This window comes from Molossus molossus, unplaced genomic scaffold (assembly GCF_014108415.1).
Source record: "Molossus molossus isolate mMolMol1 unplaced genomic scaffold, mMolMol1.p scaffold_m16_p_1, whole genome shotgun sequence".
NCBI lineage: Eukaryota > Metazoa > Chordata > Mammalia > Chiroptera > Molossidae > Molossus > Molossus molossus.
In genome coordinates this window covers 95771278-95794910 of record NW_023425344.1, presented here as the reverse complement: position 1 = coordinate 95794910, position 23633 = coordinate 95771278, and the positions used below count along the sequence as shown (strand labels likewise).

Sequence of the window (23633 nt, the reverse complement as noted above, 5' to 3'; positions counted from 1 at the left end):
GTGGGAATCACTTCCCAGCATCACACGAGGAGCATCTGGTCTGTACGGGTCTGTTTCAGGAAGGGGCGGTGGACGCCTGGTGGCATCATTAAAGCACTGCCCTGATTTATTTGCATCCAGTGTCTCCTTCTGCTGGGAAGATGGCACGGGGGTCCCTTTAACCATACGTGTACCTAAAGAGGTCATGTGCCAAGACCACGGCAGCTGGTTCTGTCGCTCCAGCTCATGGTGTCACTGTCCTCCTTTCAGCATGTGGCATGAACGTCCATCACCGATGCCAGACAAAGGTGGCCAACCTGTGTGGCATAAACCAGAAGCTAATGGCTGAAGCGCTGGCAATGATTGAGAGCACTCAACAGGTAGGTGACGAGTTCCTGCAAGTTCAGCTCAACAAGAACCACTCCAGTCCCTTTGCTCTTTGATCGGCAGCAGCTGTGCGGGACAACATGGTGTCTGTTTCTGAGCATTTGCCTTTCCCTTCATCTCCATGCCCATATCCCCCCTTTGAGATGTTTATTTAATGCCTTTGTATTGTTTGGATCTTTGTAAGATCTTAAATTTATAGAATGAGCAGGGACAGAAACAAAGAAATTCATTAGGATTATTGAGGATTCACTGCCAGCTTTATGCCCATATACTAGGGCTATCGAATGGCCTCAGGGAATACACGTCTGTGCTAGAATCATCCCTAGACTGCCCTCCCAACACCGAGTCCAGGGCAACTTCCACCTTGCCACTGTCTAGCATGCTTAATTTGCATATGCAAGAATAAACCGAACCCTCTTTAGGACTTGGCGATGCCGTTTTTCTATCTATTGACCTTCCATTGGATAGCAGGGGACAAACCATTTCACCCCCAGAAAAGTATGACAGAAGTGAATATGTTCTGCTGGTGCATAAAGTCCAACAGACAGACTCTCGCAGGACATGGAATCCCAAAAGAGTGCTAAGTAAAGGCCTGTGATTATCTTACGCATTTAGGAATCGCAAATGGCTCTCATCCCCAAGGACAGGCTGAGTTGTCCATCAGCGGTGGGTGGTCTGACTCTTTGTTTGTAATCCAGGCTCGCTGCTTAAGAGACACGGAACAGATCTTCAGAGAAGGTCCGGTTGAAATTGGTCCCCCATGCTCCATCAGAGATGAAGCACAGCTGCCCTGCATACTGGCGTCTGGGAAACGAGGTAGCTATCCTGATGCCATAGGATCAGTGTCAGTAATTTATCTTGATTAACCTTAGCCTGAGTCCTCTGTCTAGAGTTCCCCCTGTACCTAGTCTGATAGAGGATTCTTTTCTATTTAAAGATTACAGACCTGGCCACCAACATAGATGCTCCTGCGTCTTAGACGTGAAACCAAAACACCCCCATTAGGAAACCTTTTTAGAGGGTGGGAGGTTTGGAGTAGGAGGCAGAAAATGGGGTAGGTCTGGAGAAAACAACTATAAATTTTTCCTTAGAAGTTTAGACGGTTACTTCCTGTCACTGTTAAATGGTTTTACAGAAACAAATCCACACAAAGCTCAGTGGTGGGACTACCACAGAAGACCATCTTACCCTGCACCTTTGAGACTGTTCTCAAAGTTTAAGAGTAGGAAGGGGAAGAATAGCAGTGTCCAAAGTCCTTAACATTTCTGACATGATGGGAGTTTATCCAGCCTCTGTTTGAAGGTCAGTCATGCAAGGATATGACCACCTGACTCTGGAAACTGCATTGTTTCAGCATACATTATAATACACTTATTTTCCTTAGATTTAGAGAGCATATGAAAGATAAATCTAGAGATTGAAAAATAAATGTCATTATTCCAACCACAAAAAACAAAATGATAATTATGTGCTGAGATAGTGGTACTATCACTACAGTGGCAATCATAGCTCAGTATGTAAATGTATCAAATCAACATATTGTACAACTTAAATTAACACAATGTGAGATGACAAATATTTTCAATAAAAAAGAAAAGAAAAAATGATACAGGGGGGAGGATGAAAGTTTCCAAAAATGTTTTTCTACACTTCCTCTGGCATGGAATAAGAGGAATAAATCTACTTAAAGTTTTTTAAAGAAAGCTTTGGATTAGAGATGGGAAGGCCGTCCAGGCAGATAAATATCGCAGAGATGTTCACACGGGGCAGCATGTTGACTTGAAGACTGTCTGGAAGGGTGCAATTCGGATCTTTAAGAATCTGCTATCCATTTTCTCTCCCTCCCCTGTGGTGCCACTGTGCCTGTGAGCCACACAAGCAATTGAGAATCATTTTTCCTTGAATGTGGTTAAGATCCCTCTTTGTCCACAATTTGCCATTTACTGAAAGTGCTCGTTTGTGTTGCATAAATGGGCCTTTGCTGATTGGCATATTTCTCAACTTGCTATTTTCCCCAATCTGTTGGATAACGAGACCCGGCCCATGCCCCGGATGCCAGGCTCACAGGCGGGAGGTGCTGCCTGGGCACAGTAGGATCTCCTTTCTACATATCGGAGATGGATTCCAGAATGGGAATGTGGCAAGGAAGTGTGTTCTCCAAGTAGCTAGAATAACCCTCCACTGCTCCTGTTTCCTTTTCAGAGCTTCAGGGAATCTCCTGGGAGTCTCCCATGGATGAGATGGAGAAAATGTGCCATCGCCCAGAACCTGACCTGAACCTAGAAAGACCATCGCTACATATGAAATTAAAAATTGAGGATTTTATCTTGCACAAAATGTTGGGGAAAGGAAGTTTCGGCAAGGTATGATGCCGTACTGTATAGAATCCTACAGACCAACTTCCAAAAACTGAAGAGCAAAGCTCCTGGTGAGGAGAGCTAAACTCTTGGAATCAGAACTGTGGGCGGGTGTGCAGAGCGCGCGCTGCTGAGCATTTTGCGACAAGGTAGAGATGTCGGAATAAATAGGGGCCCAGGGGCTTTAAGGAAAAGCAGCTTCTGCCTCCTGGGACTTGTTCCCAAGCCCTTTTGCTTCGAAGGTGCCCATCCTCTCGCTTATGAGTTTGATGTCTTTGGACACCTCGGATATCAGAAGGTACCTCAGCCAGTTCGCGTCTCACACTGGTTTTTTGGTTGGTTGGTGTTTTTGTGGTGGCTGTGCTCCTGTCTCAGACCTGGAGTGTTGTTTTACTTATTCTCTGATTCTTTTTCTCCATGAAATGCCCTAAGCCTTATGAGTTGGCATGGGTTACTATCACCGAATACCACAGACTGGCTGCTTCAACAATTTCCCAGTGCTGGAGGCTGGAAGCCCCAGATCAGGGCGTCAGCAGGGTGTCTTCCTAAGGCCGCTGTCCTTGGCTTGCAGGTGCCTCTCCTCGCTGTGTCCCTCACGGTTGTTCCTCTGAGCATGCCTTTGACCCAATCGCCTCCTCTTACAAGGACACCAGACGTATTGGATTAGAGCCTACCTCAATGACCTCCTTTTAATTTAATCACCTTTGTAATGACCCTGTCTCCAAATACAGTGACATTCTGAGGTCACAGGGGTTAGGACTTCAACAGATGAATTTTTTTATAAGGGACACAATTTAGCCCTTAGCACGGCTGTAGCTTGAGAGTCCGGGAAAAGCTTCATGGAGAAAACCCCTCCTCTGTGTTCTCCCTGCCACACACTCGAGTTACAGAGGAAAAGGAGAGGAAGGAAACGTAATTTAAGAAATTACGTTTAAGACATTACAACCAATTATCGGTGGTGGGAGAATATTGACAAACCGGTGATTTTAAAGAGGGATGACACGGAATATGGGATTTTAGGTTCTTTGCAATATTAAGGATATTGAACGTATTCATGGCACGCTCTGTTGTTTCACAGTCTTAGACGCAACGCCTATGAAAGTTCAGCCAGAGACTATTGTTCCCCGAACTTCTGCATCCAAAGTCAGCATTATACTCAGCACCGGCTCGCCAGACTTTGGCTGGAAAACAGACCCGGTTTATTTAATAATAAACAAACTAAAATGCAGCTGATTTATTGTTCTGGCTGAATGACACTGTGCTACAGTCGGGGTTTGGATTTAAACAGCCGTGCCTCACCTTTGGCAAAACCGGCTCTGCCCTGCAAGCCCATTAATTCTTCTAGTTCATTTCCACGATGTTATGAACCACAGCAGGGCCCATTTGGTGTTAATCTGAGTGAAATAGGCAATTTTACAGCCGGTCCTCACTGTAATTTAGCATCAATTAATGTGCAATCATAACCTGTTACCCAAAATTGAAAGCACATTATAGAGATGGAAATGACCTTACCAGCTTCTTTCTTTATGGCTGGTTTGGGGATGTTTTATTGAAAGAAGCAATGACCAAAAAAATATAATTTTAATTGTCAATGAAATGTTTATCTTTCTTTATTCTTGTGTGGACTGTTTCCCTTGAACATGGTCAGTTAGTAAGAAAGACATTAAGCTGACCCTGCAAGCCTTAGTAACTAAGGGACAAGTGAGAACTTCCAGAATCGTGGGCTCTGTGTCCTAGCCACCAGCAGCCGGGTCCCTGCACTCTGAGGAGACTGCACTGTGGGGCCCACGGAGAGGGAGATGGAGCACAAAGCCACGCAGGACACTGAAAACACTCCAAAACTCATCTTCCTCCTTCATGCGCTGTTTGGCCATGGGGCTCCTCACCAAAATAGTAGCCTCTACATTCTTGTTCTGTATCTACTTTTAGGCCCAGGAGAACACACGGGTGTTTTCTAGGGCTGGACACATTATTCCTGGGCCTGAATTCTCATCTAAGCTCTTTCCCCTCTATCAAGCCAGCTACCCCAAAGGATTGTAGCTGCACTATATTCTTTCAAACACAGACACATGCATTTTTACTACTGGTTTAGCATCATTGACTTCCCCGCTCCCTAAAAGTCAATAAAAGAAACAAATGACAAGTATTCTTAGTAACTGTCATTTAGAGAGCGTTTTATAGTTCACAAATCCCTTTCCCATGTGGTGTCCCATTTGATTGCCACCGTGGTCCTGTCATTTAGAGGATAGGGTGACAGTTTTCTCTCTACACGTGAGGAGGCCGAAGCCCAGAGAGGTTAACCGGTTTGCCCATGTCCCCACAGCTAGACAGTGTCTGTGAAATGAGACCCGAGATGGAGTTTCTGGCCTCCAAATGCCACATCCTCGCAGCTGCTGGCGGGCCGCTGCGCTTGCCTGCAAAGGCGGAAGCGTGGGAACTCTCCGCGGTGCCATTTGGTGTCCTTTCATGTGCGATTCACGGAATCAAGCCGGGAAGCCTGAACTTTGGAGTTAGAGTTTCTACTGCGCAGCGCTCCATGAATTTGAGAAACTTAAATTACTCTCTGAGCTAATTTTTTTATTAGTATGATTCCTGTCTGTCTTGCAGAGTGTTCTCAGCAAAGATTTAAAAATTATAAAATGAGATAACACATGGAAAGTACAAAGCAGGATGCCGGGCGCATAGTAGGTCCTGGAAATGTGACTGGTGTCTGTGCCATCAGATAAGGTGATGTGCGTGCTTTCAGCGGGCAAGGAGAGTGCTGTCCCTTGTGGATTCTTTTTTGCCTTGAAAAACTGGGTAGAACTTGGAGAAGGTTCTGTGCTCATGTGCAGTGATGTTTCACGTACAGTCAGGTCTGCCTCTCCGCTACTCACGGCTGCTCCCATCAATACACATTTGTCTCTGTGGGTTTTTATTATAAACTGACTCAGGTCCCTGGGCAGACAGGGTAGACGTTTTTAAATCGAATTTTTCAGGGGCTGAGGATAACCCATTCAATCGCGCAGTAGTTTTGTGAAACCCTTTGAAAGAAGGTACAAAGAGAATAGGAAACTGTTGGGTGACATCCTGACCCAGTGAAGGGCTCTGTTTTGTCTGCTTAAAGGGGATGAAGGAAGTTGGAAAAGGAAGCCGTTCTCACCCAACACATCTCTCTCAGTCTCGTGCCTTTTTCAGTGAGTGTGACTCCAAATTCTAAAAGAAAGTTACTTCTTCCCCTTCCTTCTAGGTCTTTCTAGCAGAGTTCAAGAAAACTAGTCAGTTTTTTGCAATAAAAGCCCTAAAGAAAGATGTGGTTTTGATGGACGACGATGTTGAGTGCACAATGGTGGAGAAGAGAGTTCTCTCCTTGGCCTGGGAGCATCCGTTCCTAACACACATGTTCTGCACGTTCCAGACCAAGGTATGGCTTCTGCACAGGCACCTGCGTCCACCTCCCCTGGGGAGTCTGCCCGGCACAGCACTGCCCTGGGGGCACCTTCATTGTGAGATGTGGGGTATAGTCTCCATATCTCTCTTCTTTACCTTTCAGTCCACCTTCCATCCAAACAAGCTTCTTCTCTGCCAAACACCACTGAAATATTACTTAGATTTTTTTTAATGCAGTTGGTTGGGAAAGGGCTCTACTTCTGGATTTGTCGGTTTGCTTGTTTTTTTTAGAATTGGGTTTAACTTCTGTTACAACTAGGATTCGTAGCAGTTCATGACTTGTTTGACAAAGCAGAGCTCGGTGAGGGGAAGAAAATGTGACCCCTATTCATACATCTGTTCATACAGAAGTTGGAAAACAGGTCAAAATGCATGAGGCCAGCAGGGAGCAGCCTGAACAATGGTCTTTCCCAAGGAGCAAAACCCCGAACCTGAGGGCAAGGGTGCATTTTGTCAGAGTCTCTCCTGCTCTAGGAGGATTCTCATCCTGGTCTCCTTTTCCCTTTAAAAAAAAAAAAAATTGTAATTTCTTTTTTTTTTTTTCCTGACTCAAAAGATGTCCAGGATCATTTTTAGAAAAGTTGGAAAATGCTTATACACTCAAAGAAGAAAATCATTTCTAACCCCACCTCTTGGGTATACTCACCATTAGTACTTGGAAGTTTATCCTGGTAGACTTTCCCCCCCAGTGAATTTTTTTTTAATAAAAATAGCAACCTATTGAAATATCAACTGTTCTGTAACCTGCATTTTTAATACTTTTTATACACTGCCTCACATCTGTGGATATTCTCCCACGGCCTGACTTACCTAACTAGAACACGTCTCTTTGTTCCGATTTAAATAGCACCTGGTGAACATCCTTGTAGATCATTCCTCATGCACAACATTATGGTTTTCTCTTCTCGCTTGCCAACTCCCCTTCACCCTGTCCCCATCGTATAGCCTGGAATAATGAGCAGACTCATGTGGGACCCTGTGGTCAAGGTCCAAAGAATAAGGAGAGTTTGAGTTTTTCTTTCTAGTTCAAGCCTTGATGATCACATACTACCTTAGTGTAACTGTGTGTACAGAGGACCTCTAAGCTGTCTCCAGCCACAGAAAGTATTAGCTGGGAAACTGGGAATCGATCAGAAAATGTGGACGGCAACGAGGACTTTCATCCCCCTTCTCTGGCTCCCAGTGGGTACTCGACAAATGTGTAATGAAGGAATAAGTGAATAAATACACTTAGCTAAAGAAAAGAGAAACCAGCCCTGGCCGGTTTGGCTCAGTGGTTGGAGTGTTGGCCTGCGGTCCTGAGAGACCCGGGTTCGGTTCCCACTAAGGGCATGTACCTCGGTTGCAGTTTGTCCCCGGCCCTGGTCTGTTGTGCGGGTGGCAGCCACTCGATGTGTCCCTTTCACATCAATGTTTCTCTCTCTCTCTCTGTTCCTCTCTCTCCCTCCCACTCTACCTGAACAAAAAATGGAAAAATGTCCTCGGGTGAGGATAAAAAAAAAAGAAAAGAAAAGAGAAACCAGACCAGGAACGAGGACTTACTAAACATATACTGTACTCAAAGCATGGTAGAGGATATGGAAATATATGAGACACTTCCTAACCTCAAGAAATTAGAGAATTTCGTTCTAATGAAAGAGTCGAGAGCGCTCCTTCTGACAGTGACTAATGTGATGTTGCAGAATGCAGACTCGAAGCACCAGAGCTGAAAGCCTAGAAACGGGCATTTGAATAGGCAGAAAGGGTTGGGGCAGCAGCCGTCTTCTCCTGTGGGGACTACAGGACAGAAAGCATGAAGGGGTGATGGGAAGCTGTGTTAGAGAAAGTAGGCTTAGTTTGTGCAGCAGGAAGGAGTTTGGAATTTCTGAATCTGAGAGAGAGATTTCCCACCAGAAATTTCCTCCTGGAGATCGTAAATACCCAAGGGTCTGGGATGGGGAAGATACGTTACCGAAAGGCAAAGTGGGGAGCATTGTGCACTCTCCCAGCCTGCGTTCTGGGTTTGCGGGGCACCCTGGCACTGTTTACAACCTCACTTTTCCTCTTGAAATACTGCGAGGCTTGTGTAAATGCTGAATACACTTCAGATCAGGCTTCTAGGGGCATTATGTAACCAAGTGGAGGTTGGCACCTTTTCTCCCTGCTGGATTGTTTTATTTTTTTAATCCTCGCCCAAGGATATGTTTCCATTCATCTTCAGATAGAGTGGGAGGGAGGGAGAGAAAGAGAGAAACATCGATGTGAGAGAGACTCATCTACTGATCATCTCCCACACCACCCCAACCAGGGCCAGGGACCAAACTGCAACTGAGGTACGTGCTTTTCTTATTTTTTATTTTTTTAATCCTCACCTGAGGACATTTTTCCATTTTTTATTCAGATAGAGCAGGAAGGAGAGAGAGGAAGAGAGAGAGAGAAACATGGATGTGAAAGGGACACATCAAGTGGCTGTCACCCACATGACCCAACCAGGGCCGGGGACAAACTGCAGCCAAGGTACATGCCCTTAGCGGGAACCGAACCCAGGTCTCTCTGGACCGTAGGCCGACGCTCTAACCGCTGAGCCAAACCGGCCTGGGCGGTACATGCTCTTGACCAGATCGAACCCACGACTCTGGTTCGAGGGCCGATGGTCTAACCACTGACCCAATCTGACCAAGGCTGGTTGTTTGTTTTTAAATAATATATGATTGTCTTGGTATCTTATGCGGAAGGCTGCTTTGCATCCCACTTTGTGGAACACAGGGATTTTCCCTCCCCTCCTCTCTCCGGCTCCGGGCAGGGCCCACTTCTATCCCTACTCGGGAGCGGCTCGCAGGGCCATGCAGCCGAGTGCTTTACTCAAACAGGGGAGTCGGCGTGTGAGAAAAAGTGGCAGAGACTGTGCACAAACGTCACATATGACTGGCTTGCTACTTAGATTTCAAGGCATTGAGTCCTTTTAGAAATAAGGATGGAGAATGAAAAAGCTTGCATTATACTTTCTGAAGGACCCTGAGTTGCTTTTAAGATGTCTTGATTTATTATTCAGATCTTGCATGTCAAACAAAATAACCAATTAAATACCACAGGTGTGTGTATAAAGCAGCAGCTGATACGAGTAATGATGTGCTCTGGGGACTTTTGAAAATGGCCTCTTTGAGGGGATGGTCACCTTTGCTAGTGAAGACATCAGATAAATGACTATTTACTTTTCTAGGGAATTGTTATTTGCGGGGGGAGGGGGGGACTTACTCATTTGCATTCTGCCTCCAAAGAGCCCTCCTGTCGCATGCCCGATTCTAAGGACAGGATTCCCTCGTGATCTGTCAGGGTATGTGGATTAAATAATTAAAGGCTTTTAAAGTTAATATACGAAGGACATAGGACCTGTTGAAGTATGAAAATATGGTAAAGTCACTTGGGAAGCTACAAGAGTGAAAAGAGCTACGGACTGGGATTCCGAAGAACTTCAGTCCCAGCTCAACCACCGGTCAGCGGTGCTCTGGGGCCTCCACCCAGCACTGGGCAGAGAGTAGGACTCGCCCTGCGGAGGGGCTGTGGGTGGCAGCCAGGTACTGTGTGTGCAAGCTCAGTGCTAGGACACAGGTGTGCAACACAGTGTCAGATTGATCTGAACCTGAATCTGAATGAGGCTGAAAAGGAGAGAAGCTTTGAAATTAATTTTCTCGGTGTCAGATTAAGATAACTTTGTACTTCATTCAGGCTGTGACATCAATCACTGGCAACAGTCTATTACAAATCACCATGATGAGAGGTGGTTGTCTTCGCAGGAGGAGGAAATGACTTTTATTCTTTATTTTGTACTAACATTTATTGTTTTTCAGTATTTCATTTTTTGTGTCTCACGTGAAAGTCCATATATCTTGAATTGCACGGTCCCTCTTTGTATCAATTTCAGCATGTACGCCAGCTAATTTTAACATACATACTGACCGGATTTTAAACCCATATGGTCAATACCTATTTTTCATCATTTACTTATTTTTTTTATTTTTATTTTTTTTAATCCTCACCCGAGGACATTTTTCCATTTTTTGTTCAGGTAGAGTGGGAGGGAGAGAGAGGAACAGAGAGAGAGAAACATCGATGTGAAGGGACACATCGAGTGGTTGCCACCCGCACAACCGACCAGGGCCAGGGACAAACTGCAACCGAGGTACATGCCCTTAGCGGGAACTGAACCCGGGTCTCTCAGGACCGCAGGCCGACGCTCTAACCGCTGAGCCAAACTGGCCAGGGCTACTTATTTTAAAAAGTAGAAATAGGGCAAGTCCACAATAAAATGTTATCTATAAAAATAATTGTCATAAATCTTTTGACTGTACTAAAATAAATAAAAACTATTAGAAACAAATTCATTAATCAAAAACTAAAAATACATTACACAAGTTACTTTAGAAGGTCACTGTTAGATTAATTCAACAATTTTTTCTTGGGGACCTACTATTTATGAGTTCTGTATGTTTCCCCAAAAGAGGCAAGACTCTAAAATTGTATGGGGATTAAATTTAAAAGCTATTTCCTTTTCCTAACTAATTCTAATTAGTAAATAATTTTTTTAAAGTCCTACCTAACTTGGAAAAATAATATTCTGCTTTATTGATTTTTAAGATACTATTAATAATTAGATGCACTCTTGCTTTTCTTTTTTGTTTGTTTCTTATATTTATTTATTTATTTTAATTTTAATCTTCACCCAAGGATATTTCTCCATTGATTTTTTTAGAAAGAGTCTATGGGAGCGAGGGAAAGAGAGAAACATTAATGTGAGAGAGACACATTGATTGCTTGCCTCCTGCACAACCCCCGTATGTGCCCTTGACCGGGACCTTTGTGACCCTTTGGTCCACCAAATGATTTTCAAATCGCTGAGCCAAACCAGTCAGGGCACTCTTGCTTTTCTTGATAAACTTATTTTTTAAACTGTACGAGAAGCTATGTTCCAATTTCAGAATTGTCTAAATGTGGAATGATGTGTGTCAACTAGAAATTTCATTGACTGCTGTTAATGAGGACAGAAAACAGCAATCAGTGGAATGAGATGGAAATGTTTCTCTCATTATATCAAAGGAGACGTGTGGTTCAGAGCAGGTATGACAGTTCCATGGCATCATTCCTCAGAGATCCAGGCACCATCTGCTCTCTGTTTCGTCATCCACAGCGCTGGGCTCCACCCTCATGAGTCCTCCTCAGTCCAACATGGCTGCTGGAGCCCAGCCCTCGCAATCACTTTCTAGTCAGGAAGCAGGAAGAAGAAGGAGAGGATAGAACAAGCTCATGCCAGCTCTCTTTCCTTTATTAAATCACTTTTCCATGCCCAGCTGGTGTGGCTCAGTGGACTGAGCATCATCTCATGGACTGAGAGGTCCCGGTTCCACTCCTGGTTAGGGCACATGCCGGGTTAGGGCAGGCTCGATCCCCAGTAGGAAGCATGTAGGAGGCAGTTGATCGATGTATCTGTCTCTCCCTCCTTTCATCCCTTCCCCCCTCCCCCCCAAAAAATAAATAAATAAATAAAATCACTTTTCTTTAAGGCCCACAAAAAACTTCTGCTCATGTAGCTCTAACTCTTCTATAGCTACAGGGAAGCTGGAAGATTCATCTTTCAGCGGGGCACTTTGCTATCCAGAACAGAATTTTTTACTAAGAACAAAGGTAGGCAACTAGCCATCTCGGCTTCAATATACATTTTAAAATACAGAAAAATATGATTCAAAAAGCCTACCTATATTGAGAGCCTATTTTGTGCCAGATAGTTTCCTAGGAACTTTAAATATATTATCTCATTTAATTCTGTTAACCCCAATGAAGTTTATATTATTATTCCTATATTACCCATGAGAAAACAGGCTAAGAATAATGAACTTTGCCTAAAACCATCCCCCCTGATAGCTGGGAACAGCGTGTAATCGAACCACATGTCTCTAGTTTCAGATATTGGCCCCCTGTATATTCAGACTTTGTCAGTGTCTTAGTTACATGTCATCTCTGTAGTAACGAAATAATTGTCCTCTCTTTTTAATTGTGCTACAGTAAAAGAAAGGTCAATAATTCAAGTATCCAAAGTTTCTCTGATTTATCTCTGATAACAGCATGGAAAAATAAGAGAATTTAGTTCCAAAATTAGTTTGGAAAGATGTCTCAAATACTGTGAGAACATTGTTTTGTGTTGTTTTGTTTTATTTTGAAATCATTTTCCTTAGACATAGAAAGTGAACTACAGCCCAGCCAGTGTGGATCAGCGGTTGAGCGTTGACCCATGCATTAAGAGGTCGCTGGTTCGATTCCAGATCAGGGCACATGCCCAGGTTGTGGGCCCGATCCCCCATGGGGGACATGCAGGAGACGGCCAGTTGATGTTCTCTGTCATCGACTTTTCTATCTCTCTCTCCCTCTCCCTTCCAGTCTCTCTGAAAAATCAATAGAGAAAAAAAATTTTTTTAAACAATGTTTAAAAAAGAAAGTGAACTACAACCTACCTTTGCATCTCATTTGAGTTCTGAAAGGTCATCTGTACGCCAGTCTGCCTTCAAGTAACTCAACAATGTTACAGTTGCACACCTAAAAGAACTTCTAGATGGTAAGAGAACACCCCGGGGCCCTCCTCAGATTGCATGGACGGCGCCGTGGTTTCGCGGGTCTCTGTAAGCAGATTCCCGGCACCGATCAGGAGTCAGGATGCTGGTGTCAACTCCCACTCACACCACTGCCCTTGACTTCCATCCTCCCAGTGTGAACCAGCTGAACCTTCTTAGTATTACTTTGAAATTTCTCTAATATGAAAAAGAAAACTGAGTTTCACTTTCCGTTTGTAGAACAGACAAGCTCGACTTGTGGCCAACCTCACCACGGTCATCCCCCTGTGTGTGATTTCAGGTCATGACATTTTGTATGACTTTCAACGAGTCACCTAACGTTTCTTTGTAACCTTGTCCTGTTTGGGCCTCCAAAAAGATAATGTTTAAAAAAAAAGTAGCACTTGCAGAGGACTTTGAGTCCTTCACGGAGAAAGAGTGTCATACTATCTGCAAGGTTTTATTTGAAATAAAAGGAAAAGCCCGCCCTGGCCAGTTTGGCTCAGCGGTTAGAGTGTCGGTCTGCGGTCCAGGGAGACCCGGGTTCGGTTCCCGCTAGGGGCACGTGCCTCGGTTGCGGTTTGTCCCCGGCCCTGGTTGGTCGTGCAGGTGGCAGCCACTCGATGTGTCCCTTTCACGTTGATGTTTCTCTGTCTCTCTCTCTTCCTCTCTCTCCCTCCCACTCTATCTGGACAAAAAATGGGAAAATGTCCTCGGGTGAGGATTAAAAAAAAAAAAAGGGAAAAACTCTCAATATAGCAGTCTTTTCGAAAGTATGTCATACTGATATTTCCACGATTTGAAAGCAGAGAAGCCAGCTAAGCCTGACAGAAGGTTTTCTCTGTCGAGCATTTTATCCAGAAACCACCGCATCTGAAGCTCTCGGCAACACTTTTCCATCCATACACCCTCCCGTTGAGTTGGGAGCACTGGAAATTATCGCAATTGCAGCGAGAAAAAGGAAAACCACACAAACCGTATCCTCCAAAACACTTGTCCATGAGCTAGGACAAGAATTAGCGTTTGTGTGACCCCATTTGTAGTGCCGGCTATGTCTTTGTCTTTAGAGCGCTGACGGTCTCGGGTGCTGAGAGGACTGGAGGTGGTTATTTCAGAAACCGCACGTCACTCCCATGTGCTTCGGAGACCCTTTCTGAGCAATTAAACTGTGACTTGGCCGGTGTTAGATTTGCAGAAAATTTATAAAAATTAGTAAATTTACAGATTTATGGTAAATTCGTGTTGCGCACCCCCTGCCAAGATACTGGAGATAATCAGTGGTTCATGAGCAAATACCCAGGGGTCCTTTGACTATAAGCTCTGCCTCGTGGGTCTGAAATGTCACGCCCTTTCTGCACCCCAGCTTTGTAAGCTCCCAGATATTTTCCCACCTTTATGTGACTTTTTAAATGTTTCTTCAGGGCTCACATGGCCACACTGTCAGTCCATTTCTCTGTCAACTGTCCTCTCAAAGCCCCAAAAGTACTGTCACCGGCTTCCCTCAAGACACGAGCATTTTGCATCTGCTTTGAGGGTGTTATTACAGGCAAGTGCCTGCTCTCCTCTGTGCACCTGCTCCTCTCCTTAGAAAGCTCATTCAGAGCCACCTCCTCCAGAACAGCTTTCAGCTTCCCCGAGTCCTACTTAATGACCATTATCTTTCTGCCCTTCGGGCTTCTCCGCTTACAAGACCCAGAAAGGTGGTTTTGTTCCCGCGCTGCCTGGCCTTTTCTGGAACAGCTTTCAGAGGCGCTTACTCAGTTTCTCTGTGTAAATAATACTTCCCTCGATACCAAGAAGCATGTTTTGTTCTTGTCCTTCTTTTCATTTCCCCACAGAATGCTAGACAATGTGGGGGGTGGGGGGCAGATAAAAGAAAAAGAAGTCATCCTGTAGTAAATTATATTGGCTGACGAGCACACGTCTGCCACTGTCCTCAGGTGCCAGAAAGGCTGGTCCTGGACAACCTCGAGGGACGTCCACCCTGGCGCACCTGCTCCCACCTGTCTGTGCCCTTCGGTCCCATTAGTGCCCCTTCCTCCCCGGTGCCCAGGCTCTTGTGCCCATTGCAGCTTCTGAACGCTCCGCCTTGAGCCCACCACTCCTACCTCCTCGTCTCTCCACCTGAACACTCTGTCACTCAGTGTCCTTGTCTCAGCCAGCAGTCTCAGAGGGAACATGACGAACAGCATGTGTCTGCTGAATACTTACTGTTCCCAGCACTAACATCTGAAATAGGGCCCTTGGAGACGCAGCTCCATGGTAAAGCACGGCTACAAGGCATCTGAGGGGCCGTGGCGCACACCCTGAGGAGGGATGCATGTGGGACCCTGGAATAAAGAGGCTCAAGCACAGAACCAAAGAGAAGCCCCCTCTTCAGAAGTAGGAGGAAGAGAGGAAAATAAAGCAACAGAAAGATCCCTCGGGGAGGTAAGGGGAGGACCAGCAGAGTGGGGTCAGGAGAGAGAAAAGAATTTAAAAAAAAAAGCCCTGGCTGGTTTGGCTCAGCAGTTAGAGCGTTGGCCTGCGGTCCAGAGGCCCTGGTTCGGTTCCCACTGAGGGCACGTACCTCAGTTGCAGTTTGTCCCCGGCCCTGATTGGGTCGTGTGGGTGGTGACCACTCGAAGTGTCCCTTTCACGTCGATGTTTCTCTCTCTCTCTCTCTCTCTCTCTCTCTCTCTCTCTGCCTCCCTCCCTCCTTCCCTCCCTTCCTCCCACTCTATCTGAACAAAAAATGGAAAAATGTCCTCGGGTGAGGATTAAATAAATAAATAAATAAATAAATAAATAGAGGGGACCGAGTGTTCAGCATGGTGAGGAGACCTAGATGTTTGGGAGGAACAGAAAGAAGTGTCTCAGTAGGAGGGTGAGGGCATGTCAGGTGCCAGGCGTAGGGAGTGAGCGGCAGGGCAGACTCGGCGGTGGTGCAGAAGTCTCAGAAAGAGTGCTTCAGAGGATGGAAGCATGCTGTGAACTCAGGTGTTAAGGGTTAAGAGTAGTGGACAATGCTTGAGGCAGAGGAAGCAACCAGACCACAGGGAGGAACTCAGGAAGATTCTGCAAGAAGGAGGAGTTAGGATAGAGACTACAGTAAACTCTGGTAAGGACGGTTGTCACTGCTGACAGATGGAGTGAAAGGAGGAGACTGAGTTAGGAGAGGAGATTTGAGGCTGCTCACAGTGACTGGAAACACCCCACTAAAGTAGGAAGCTGCCTTGGGGAGGGAGGTTGGCGGGGCAGGAACAGAACTGAGAATCTGGAGACACGGAAAAGGCTTATAATGCCAGCAACTGGGGCTCCAGTACAGATTCGTAAGAGACAGAAGCAGACATTCCAAGGTACCACCTAAGGGCCAGAGTTCGAAGAAAAAGTGTGCAATGGGAATTTCCCAGGGATGGAAACTGACAAGGTGAAACCAGCCTTCAAGACAAAGAAATAAAACTTATGTGTGAAGTCTAAACCATTTCATCATTTGTATTTATCCAGAATGGGAGTGAGTGCTTAAATCTTTTTTTAAAAATTCAGTAATTCTCCAGGAAACTATATTTAAAAAAAAAAAAAAACTATTCCTAGAAGAGCAGTTACAAATATTTTAAATGGACACTGTCAACCAAAATAAATAAAAACATGTTTCTAGAAGTCATTGTTTCAAGAAAGATTTAAAATAGAACCTGCAATGCTACCTTCTCTGTGTCAATTTCTACCATTATAGGGCAAATAAACATCAGAATTTAGTGTAGTTTTATTGTCTCCATATTCTTCAGTCATTTTTTATTGGTATTTATATAAATTCCATATGAGGAAGAATCTAAAGATGTTTTCCTTCCGGTCATGTATATTAGCACTACTTTGAATGTATTGGCTAGCCTATAGCCACTAGTTGGGTTTTTCTTTAATTAATAGACTTAATTTTTAGAGCAGATTTAGGTTATAGAAAATTGAGTGGAAAGTACAGAGTTCCCACATATCCTTCCTCCCCCAGACCCCATAGCTGGGGAAAAATAGGGGTATTTTTATCATCTTGCTTTAGTGTGGTACATTTATTATAACTGATGAGTCAATATTGATACATTATTATTCACTAAAGTCCATGGTTTACATTACCATTCACTTTTTGTATTGAACATTCTATAGATTTTGACGAATGTATGACATGTATCCACCATTATAGTATCACACTCAACAGTTTCTCACAAAAATCCTCTGTGTTCTCCCTCTTCATCCTTCCCTCCCCCAAACCCCAAGCAACCACTGATCTTTTTACTGTCTCCATAAATTTGCCTTTTCCACAATGTCATATAGTTGTACTCGTACAATATGTAGCCTTTTCAGACTGGCTTCTGTCACTTAGTAATTAGCACGTAAGTTTCCTCCACATCTGATTATGGCTTCAGGCTCTTTTCTTTTTATTGACAAATAATATTCCACTGTCTGGATGTACCACAGTTTGTTTATCCATTCACCTATTGGGGGACAACTTGATTGCTTATAGCTTCTAATTTGATTAGTTATATTCATTTGTTTTTCTTATGAATGACTCAATAAATGTAGAAGTTTTCAAATGTAAGAAGGGGTCAGACCCCTCATTTTGATGCTAAGAAAATTGAGATCCAAAGAAGATCAGCCTTGGTCATCACTGTCTAGTGCTCTTTTGTACATCATACCGTCAATCCAAAACTATTAATAAAGTTGAGATCTCAAGGTACCTAAGCACCAAATCCAACTCACAACTCATTTAACTGGAAAATTATCCATTGCATGTTCTAAATCTTAGACCCAAGCAAAAGGGCTTCTGCCCAGCCCCCTACTTTGGCAGCCTCTCTTTGGCCTTCCTCCAGGCACACGTCTCCTCACGGAGCAAGGAGGCATGCCCCCCCATCTCCATTCCTAAGCCATGCTCTAGGACCCCAGAAGTCCATACCCAACAGCTCGAAGCATGTGTGGACATCTTCCTAGGTTCTGTTGTGAAAAGGGAGTGGGGTGGGGGAGTAGTGCAGGACTTTTCTGGTGTGGCCACTTAACCTGTGCAAGATTTGGAGGAATTCTAAATTTATCAAGGGCCTTCTTGGTCATCATTAAGGTATAGTACTCAGAGAAAAACACACACAAGATAGATAGATAGATAGATAGATAGATAGATAGATAGATAGATAACATATAGGAATATAGAACATATTTAATTTTATAGTTAATAAGCTTGATTTATAACACTTAAAATTTTAGACATGTGGTATATGGTGTGGGGTATTCATTTGTACTCTTACTCCAGACCTTGTACATGTTGGGACCATCCTTGCGTTCTGACTATAATACAACTAAATGCTTTTCTTCCCTGTATAATAGAATAACAGTGCACATAACAGAAGTCAACAAGGACTAATGAGTTCTTACTATATGTAGGCACAGGGCTAAATGTTATATATGGATTATTTCATTTAATTTTGGGATTTTAGATATGGACCAGCTCCCCTTTGTTCTTCAGTGGGTATTTTCCTTGGCTATAATAGGCTATGTCCCAAAATAGAGAAGTGTTCTACTCTTCAATTTCTATATTATGGTACTATAATCTTGGATGCCACAACATTTATTATATATGCTTAATATATGATACTCTTAAAGGGATACTGGTTTACTTAGACATGTTGTAATAAATAATTTTATTTATTCTTCAGGCATTGCAAATCTTCTTCTGTATAAAATGTAGTACATTAATTTACTAGGCTCTGAAGAAAAAAAATAGTAGCAAAAAATGGCTACAATTATTCTTTTTCTCTTTTCCCACCTAATTTTTCCTGGAGAGGGAGTATATATTCCTGACCTCATTTGCATAACTTTTGCCAAGTTTTCTGTGAATTTCCAAAATTAATTGTTATTGTTTTGATAAAATCATGAGCTAATTTCTTCAATGCTATAAAGTTCTCATTTATTCAATAATACATGCACATTTGGCAATCATTAGCTATACTGAATAGTCATCATTGCTAAATAATTTTTCCAAGCTCTTTATTTTCATTCTCTTATTAAAAAGGAATGTAATCATTCTAAGGGGAAAGCAGTGTAAAAATTAGATCATATAACTTCTAAAAAAAGTAATAAATTCTGAGTCCACCTTTACAATTCCCCCTTTACTAAATCTAGAATATTCATTCACAAATGTTCTTTTAAAGAACTAGCTTATGTTTTAAATATTGATATATTTTGACAGTTCTAAGAATTTTAACTTCTCTAAATGATATTTGTGTATGCAAACAGTTCTGTGAGAACTATATAATCAATTCTGTTAAAAATCTATCACTTCCATCTTTTTTATTTTAGGAGAGCACAGGTCCTAATATCATAGTGAGAGTTGCTAGAGCAACTCTTAATATACTTTAAATAACTTATTTTAAAATCATTTTGAAGTTCTATTATTTGCATTTTTGGGTGGTAACTTTATCCTCAGATTGTTAATGGTATTAATGTTAGTTATTTTCATGTGATTCAGAACTTTAATTTGCAGACACCTGTTGATAGAAATTTTTTCCTCGCTTGTATGTTCATATTCTCTCTCTCTCTCTCTCTCTCTCTCTCTCTCTCTCTCTCTCTCTCTCTCTCCCCCTATATCTGATTTATCACTTTTTTGTCTCCATCTGGGTCCCAGGGACCTTCAATCTATGACTAAACCTATAAAGGATGGTTCTGAGGTCTCATCCCATTGTAAGAAGCCCTGGCCCTGTTGCATGGCTTTCTCTGACTTTTTTTTTTAATTTGCCACTGGAAACTTGAAGCTTTATACCAGTTGTAGGTCAGATTATCGTAATTTTTTAACTCCTTTCGTTGAGAGGGGAACCCTGTCCCGGTCTGCTCCATCCCTTGCACAGGTGGTATTTTGGTCCCCATTACTTACCTTACAGACACCTTGCTCCTGGTCACCTCTGTCTAGTTCCTGACCCAGAGCCCTGTAGTCCTATGGCTTTAGCACCTGCCTCCCACCAGAGCTTTCTACCCCATTTCTGTTCCACAAAGCAGTTTATCTTGTTTTTCCAGTGCAGGGATGTGTGTGTCCTTTAAGTGCACCTGTATAGAACTGAGGTGCTCATATTCCTTATCCGTCCCTTTAATCTTGCATTTAATCATCTTCCTGTCATAGTATGAACAGATTTTTATTCTAATGATGCTTCCCTTTTTAGATCTTTCAGTTGTTTTGATTCTTCTTTGAAAGAATTATTCTGTTTGCATTACTTTGATTAAAAGTGATTTTAAATGTGTATAACCAGGTGACTATACTACTCTGTGCCGGGGTATCCTTTCTTCGTGTTTAAGCCTGCCAGTTGCAACGTAGGTGACCTGAAATACATAGCGTCTGACTCGACATCGAACACTTAGTGCAAATCTCCGTGCCAGCACTACAAATAGCAGTGCTCATTTGAATCCATCATGAGTCAGACTTATTCTAGACCTGAAGCTGAGGCATTGACAGAGTGCAATGCCCTCGCTATTCCTTGCACTTTGGGGGACTTGCTCTTCAGTGGCCTAAACCTGAGCAAGAGCAACCTACTCCTTTGGCAGTTGTTGAAAATCCATATCATATAAACGTTAGGTGGTAGGAAAATCACTCACGTAAAGTTTTTAAGTAAAATTCATTATTTTACATCATTATAAAAGTAATTCTACCAAAACATCCTTTAATAATTACACCACAGTATTGTTAAAAAAAAAAAACACGAAAGTTGTTCCTAGTTATAACATTCAAAGATACCCAGAGGTAAGATTTTTTTTACCATTTCCTTTCTCCCTTTTTTTGCATTTTTTTTTCTTTGTATCAGTGATAATTTAGTAATTTTAAAATCTTCAGTAGAGTAGGTCATTTTCACCTGAAAATCATACTCCTTTAAACTTGCCTCTTATGTTAAAACTCAGTCTGTTCCTGAGACCCCTCTGTGCTTGTGAATCAGTATTTCTTTTTTGTTTTGTTTTGTTTGTTAATCCTCACCTGAGTATATTTTTTCCATTGATTTTTAGAGAGAGTGGAAGGAGGGCAGAGAGAGAGAGACATCAGTGTGAGAGAGACACATTGATCGGTGCCTCCTGCAAGTGGCATGACCAGGGCTGGGGATCAAACCTGCAACCAGGTATGCATGGCATGTATATCATATGTCATGACTATTATATTTAGTAGTTGTAAACATAATAACAACAGCTGAAATTTACAGAGCATTTACTATGTGCCAGTCCATGTTCTAGGCACATTACACATTTTAGGGCATTTAATCTTCATAGCAACCTTATGTAGTAGACACTATTATTATCCCCATTTTATAGATAAGGAGAATGAGGTGGCCCCTTTAAGGAGGGTAAGCAATACATCAAACGTCAATCAGTAGTAGGGGAGCGGGATTCTAACTCCGGCAGCTTGCTGGTGAAGTCCATTGGCCTAACTGCTATATTGCCTCTCATTAGAAACCTAAGCAGCCCTGGCTAGTTTGGCTCAGCAGTAGAGCATCAGCCCACGGACCAATGAGTCGCAGGTTCAATTCCGGCCAAGGGCATGTACCTCGGTTATGGTTCATCCCAGGCCTTGGTCGGGGTCATGTAGGAGGCAACCAGTCAATGCGTCCCTCTCACATTGGTGTTTCTTTCCCTCCCTTTCTCTCCCTCTCTGCCCCTCCCACTCTACCTGAAGATAAATGGAAAAGTATCCTCAGGAGAGGAATTTTTTAAAAAAATGGGGGAAAAAAGAAACCTAGCCCTGGCCAGTTTGGCTCAGCAGTTGGAGTGACGGCCTGCAGACCAGAGAGTCCCGAGTTCGGTTCCCACTAGGGGCACATACAAAAAAAAAAAAAGAAACCTAACCATATCAAAGAAAAGTTTTAAAATTCATGAACTGGAACCCTGTTTGTACTTCTGTTATGAAGGAAAACATTCTGTTCATTAACATAAGAAGACCCTGTGAGACAAGTAAGCCAGTAAATACAACTGAGCCTGAGTTCTTGTTGCAAAGTACAAACCTCTAGAAACTCGGGCACGTTATTTCTGTTTTGTACTAAGGGATCTACGGAAGGCAGTGCGTTTTACTACTGAGAGTTTACACTAGAAATATAAACAGGCCCTAATGAATGAGTTTGCTGGTCTACAGAAGCCATTTCTCCCTCCCGCTCCACCCCCTCCATTTAGATATAAAAAGTACATATATAATTATCTGTTAAGTTTTTTATGATATATTCTTTATGAACAAGGTAATAAACATGTTTTTGTAGGATGTTTTCATTTATAGCTTAATATAGAAGAAATAAACAGTTCCAGATTCAGAATTGTTCAAGCCTTCTAAATCACAAATATACATAAGAAACCGAGTGCTGGTGTGACCAGACTAACACAGGTGTTAAGTATACCAGTGAAACTTCTGGGTGAGCCCAGCACCCAGTGCGCCCACCAGGTGTGCGGCCAGAAGGAAGCCCCACCCGCATCTGGGCACGCCTTCCCAGCACACAGCGTGGGCAGCCCTGACCCCAGCTCTGTGGTCTGTTTTGAGACAGGAAGCCCCTCCATGTCCTCATGACCACATTGCTGAGGATGTCAAAAAGGCAGCTCTTACAGGTTGTAATTCTCAACGAAAACCTTGTTTGAGGGGGAACAAAGAGTAGAAGTCAAGATGTAAGTCTTGATGGAGGGGGAGCCCACCTCTACTGCTGACACTAGTTCAGACTCAGGGTGTCAGCTGTGTAAGTAAAAGATTGAGAGTCACGCCCTGGACGGTTTGGCTCAGCGGTTAGAGCATCGGCCTGCAGTCCGGAGAGACCCGGGTTCGGTTCCCGCTAAGGGCGCGTACCTCGGTTGCAGTTTGTCCCCGGCCCCGGTTGGTTGCGCAGGTGGCAGCCACTCAATGTGTCCCTTTCACGTCGATGTTTCTCTCTCTCTCTCTCTCTTCCTCTCTCTCCCTCCCATTCTATCTGAACAAAAAATGGAAAAGTGTCCGCGGGTGAGGATAAAAAAAAAAGAAAAAGATTGAGAGTCACAATGTAGACAACCCAACGCAATGTCTTAGTTAAATTTAGACCAGAATTATTTAAAAGATTTGGCCTTGAAAACCACAGAAATTAGTACATATATTATCTGAAAAATTATTTTTTCCAATTCTTAGATTAGCAAACTATTTAAATATTCTATTCTTGTAAACAGCAATTACCTCTCTTTCTTCATTTCACCAGTATAAATCACTTTTACAGTGGAATTTCATGTAGATAATTCACAAACAAAATGAATAAAAGGAATTTAGAGTTCCCCTAAAGTGATCTCATATTTTTATAAGAATGTAGGAGAACCAGCTATGCAGGGTTTTTTGAACCAAGTACTGAAAGATATTTGTAGAAATTGGAATATTCACTATTGTGTATACAGAATTCTTTGCAAAAACACTAAGCTATTTTGGATTCTTAACAATTCTCTCTATATATATTTATATGTGTATATGTAAATATATAAAAATGATTATGCAAGACTATAATACATGCCATTTTTAAAAGCTCCCAAAAATATTACCACAGAGCTTTGACTACTCATTTATCTCCAGAATATCAGTATTGATCATTGCCTTCAGTTGTCAGAAAATCCCAGCAAAGCTGTTACCCACTTGTTTTTGTGGTCTGGCACAGAGAACAGCACGCATGCCTGCTGTAAACTGGAGAGCTGATAGATAAACAAATGTTATTAAATGATATACCCAAAGCTTTCTTGTTAGCCAGAGGTGCTTCAGCATTATTCAATGAATCCCTTCTTCCAATGGCCCTAATGTAATTGTACTTTCAAACCCCAACTAAAACTCACTTCACCAACAGGATGGAAATAGGCTCAGTGTGTTATTAGTTCATTAATAAGACCAGTGGATGAAGGGCGACTACTCATAGAACTCACTCTGAAAACCATG

General features: G+C 42.9%; 1 protein-coding gene across 3 annotated transcripts in view; it reads left to right on the top strand.

The window, feature by feature from the left end:
* PRKCQ (protein kinase C theta) overlaps nucleotides 1–23633 on the top strand; it is a 133700-nt gene that overhangs the window by 86475 nt on the left and 23592 nt on the right. For all 3 annotated transcript variants that reach the window (XM_036256624.1, XM_036256616.1, XM_036256608.1), the window contains 4 exons: nucleotides 250–359; nucleotides 1065–1182; nucleotides 2569–2729; nucleotides 5953–6126. In XM_036256624.1, coding sequence (XP_036112517.1) covers nucleotides 250–359; nucleotides 1065–1182; nucleotides 2569–2729; nucleotides 5953–6126 — 563 coding nt within the window. The remainder of the gene's footprint in view (nucleotides 1–249; nucleotides 360–1064; nucleotides 1183–2568; nucleotides 2730–5952; nucleotides 6127–23633) is intronic.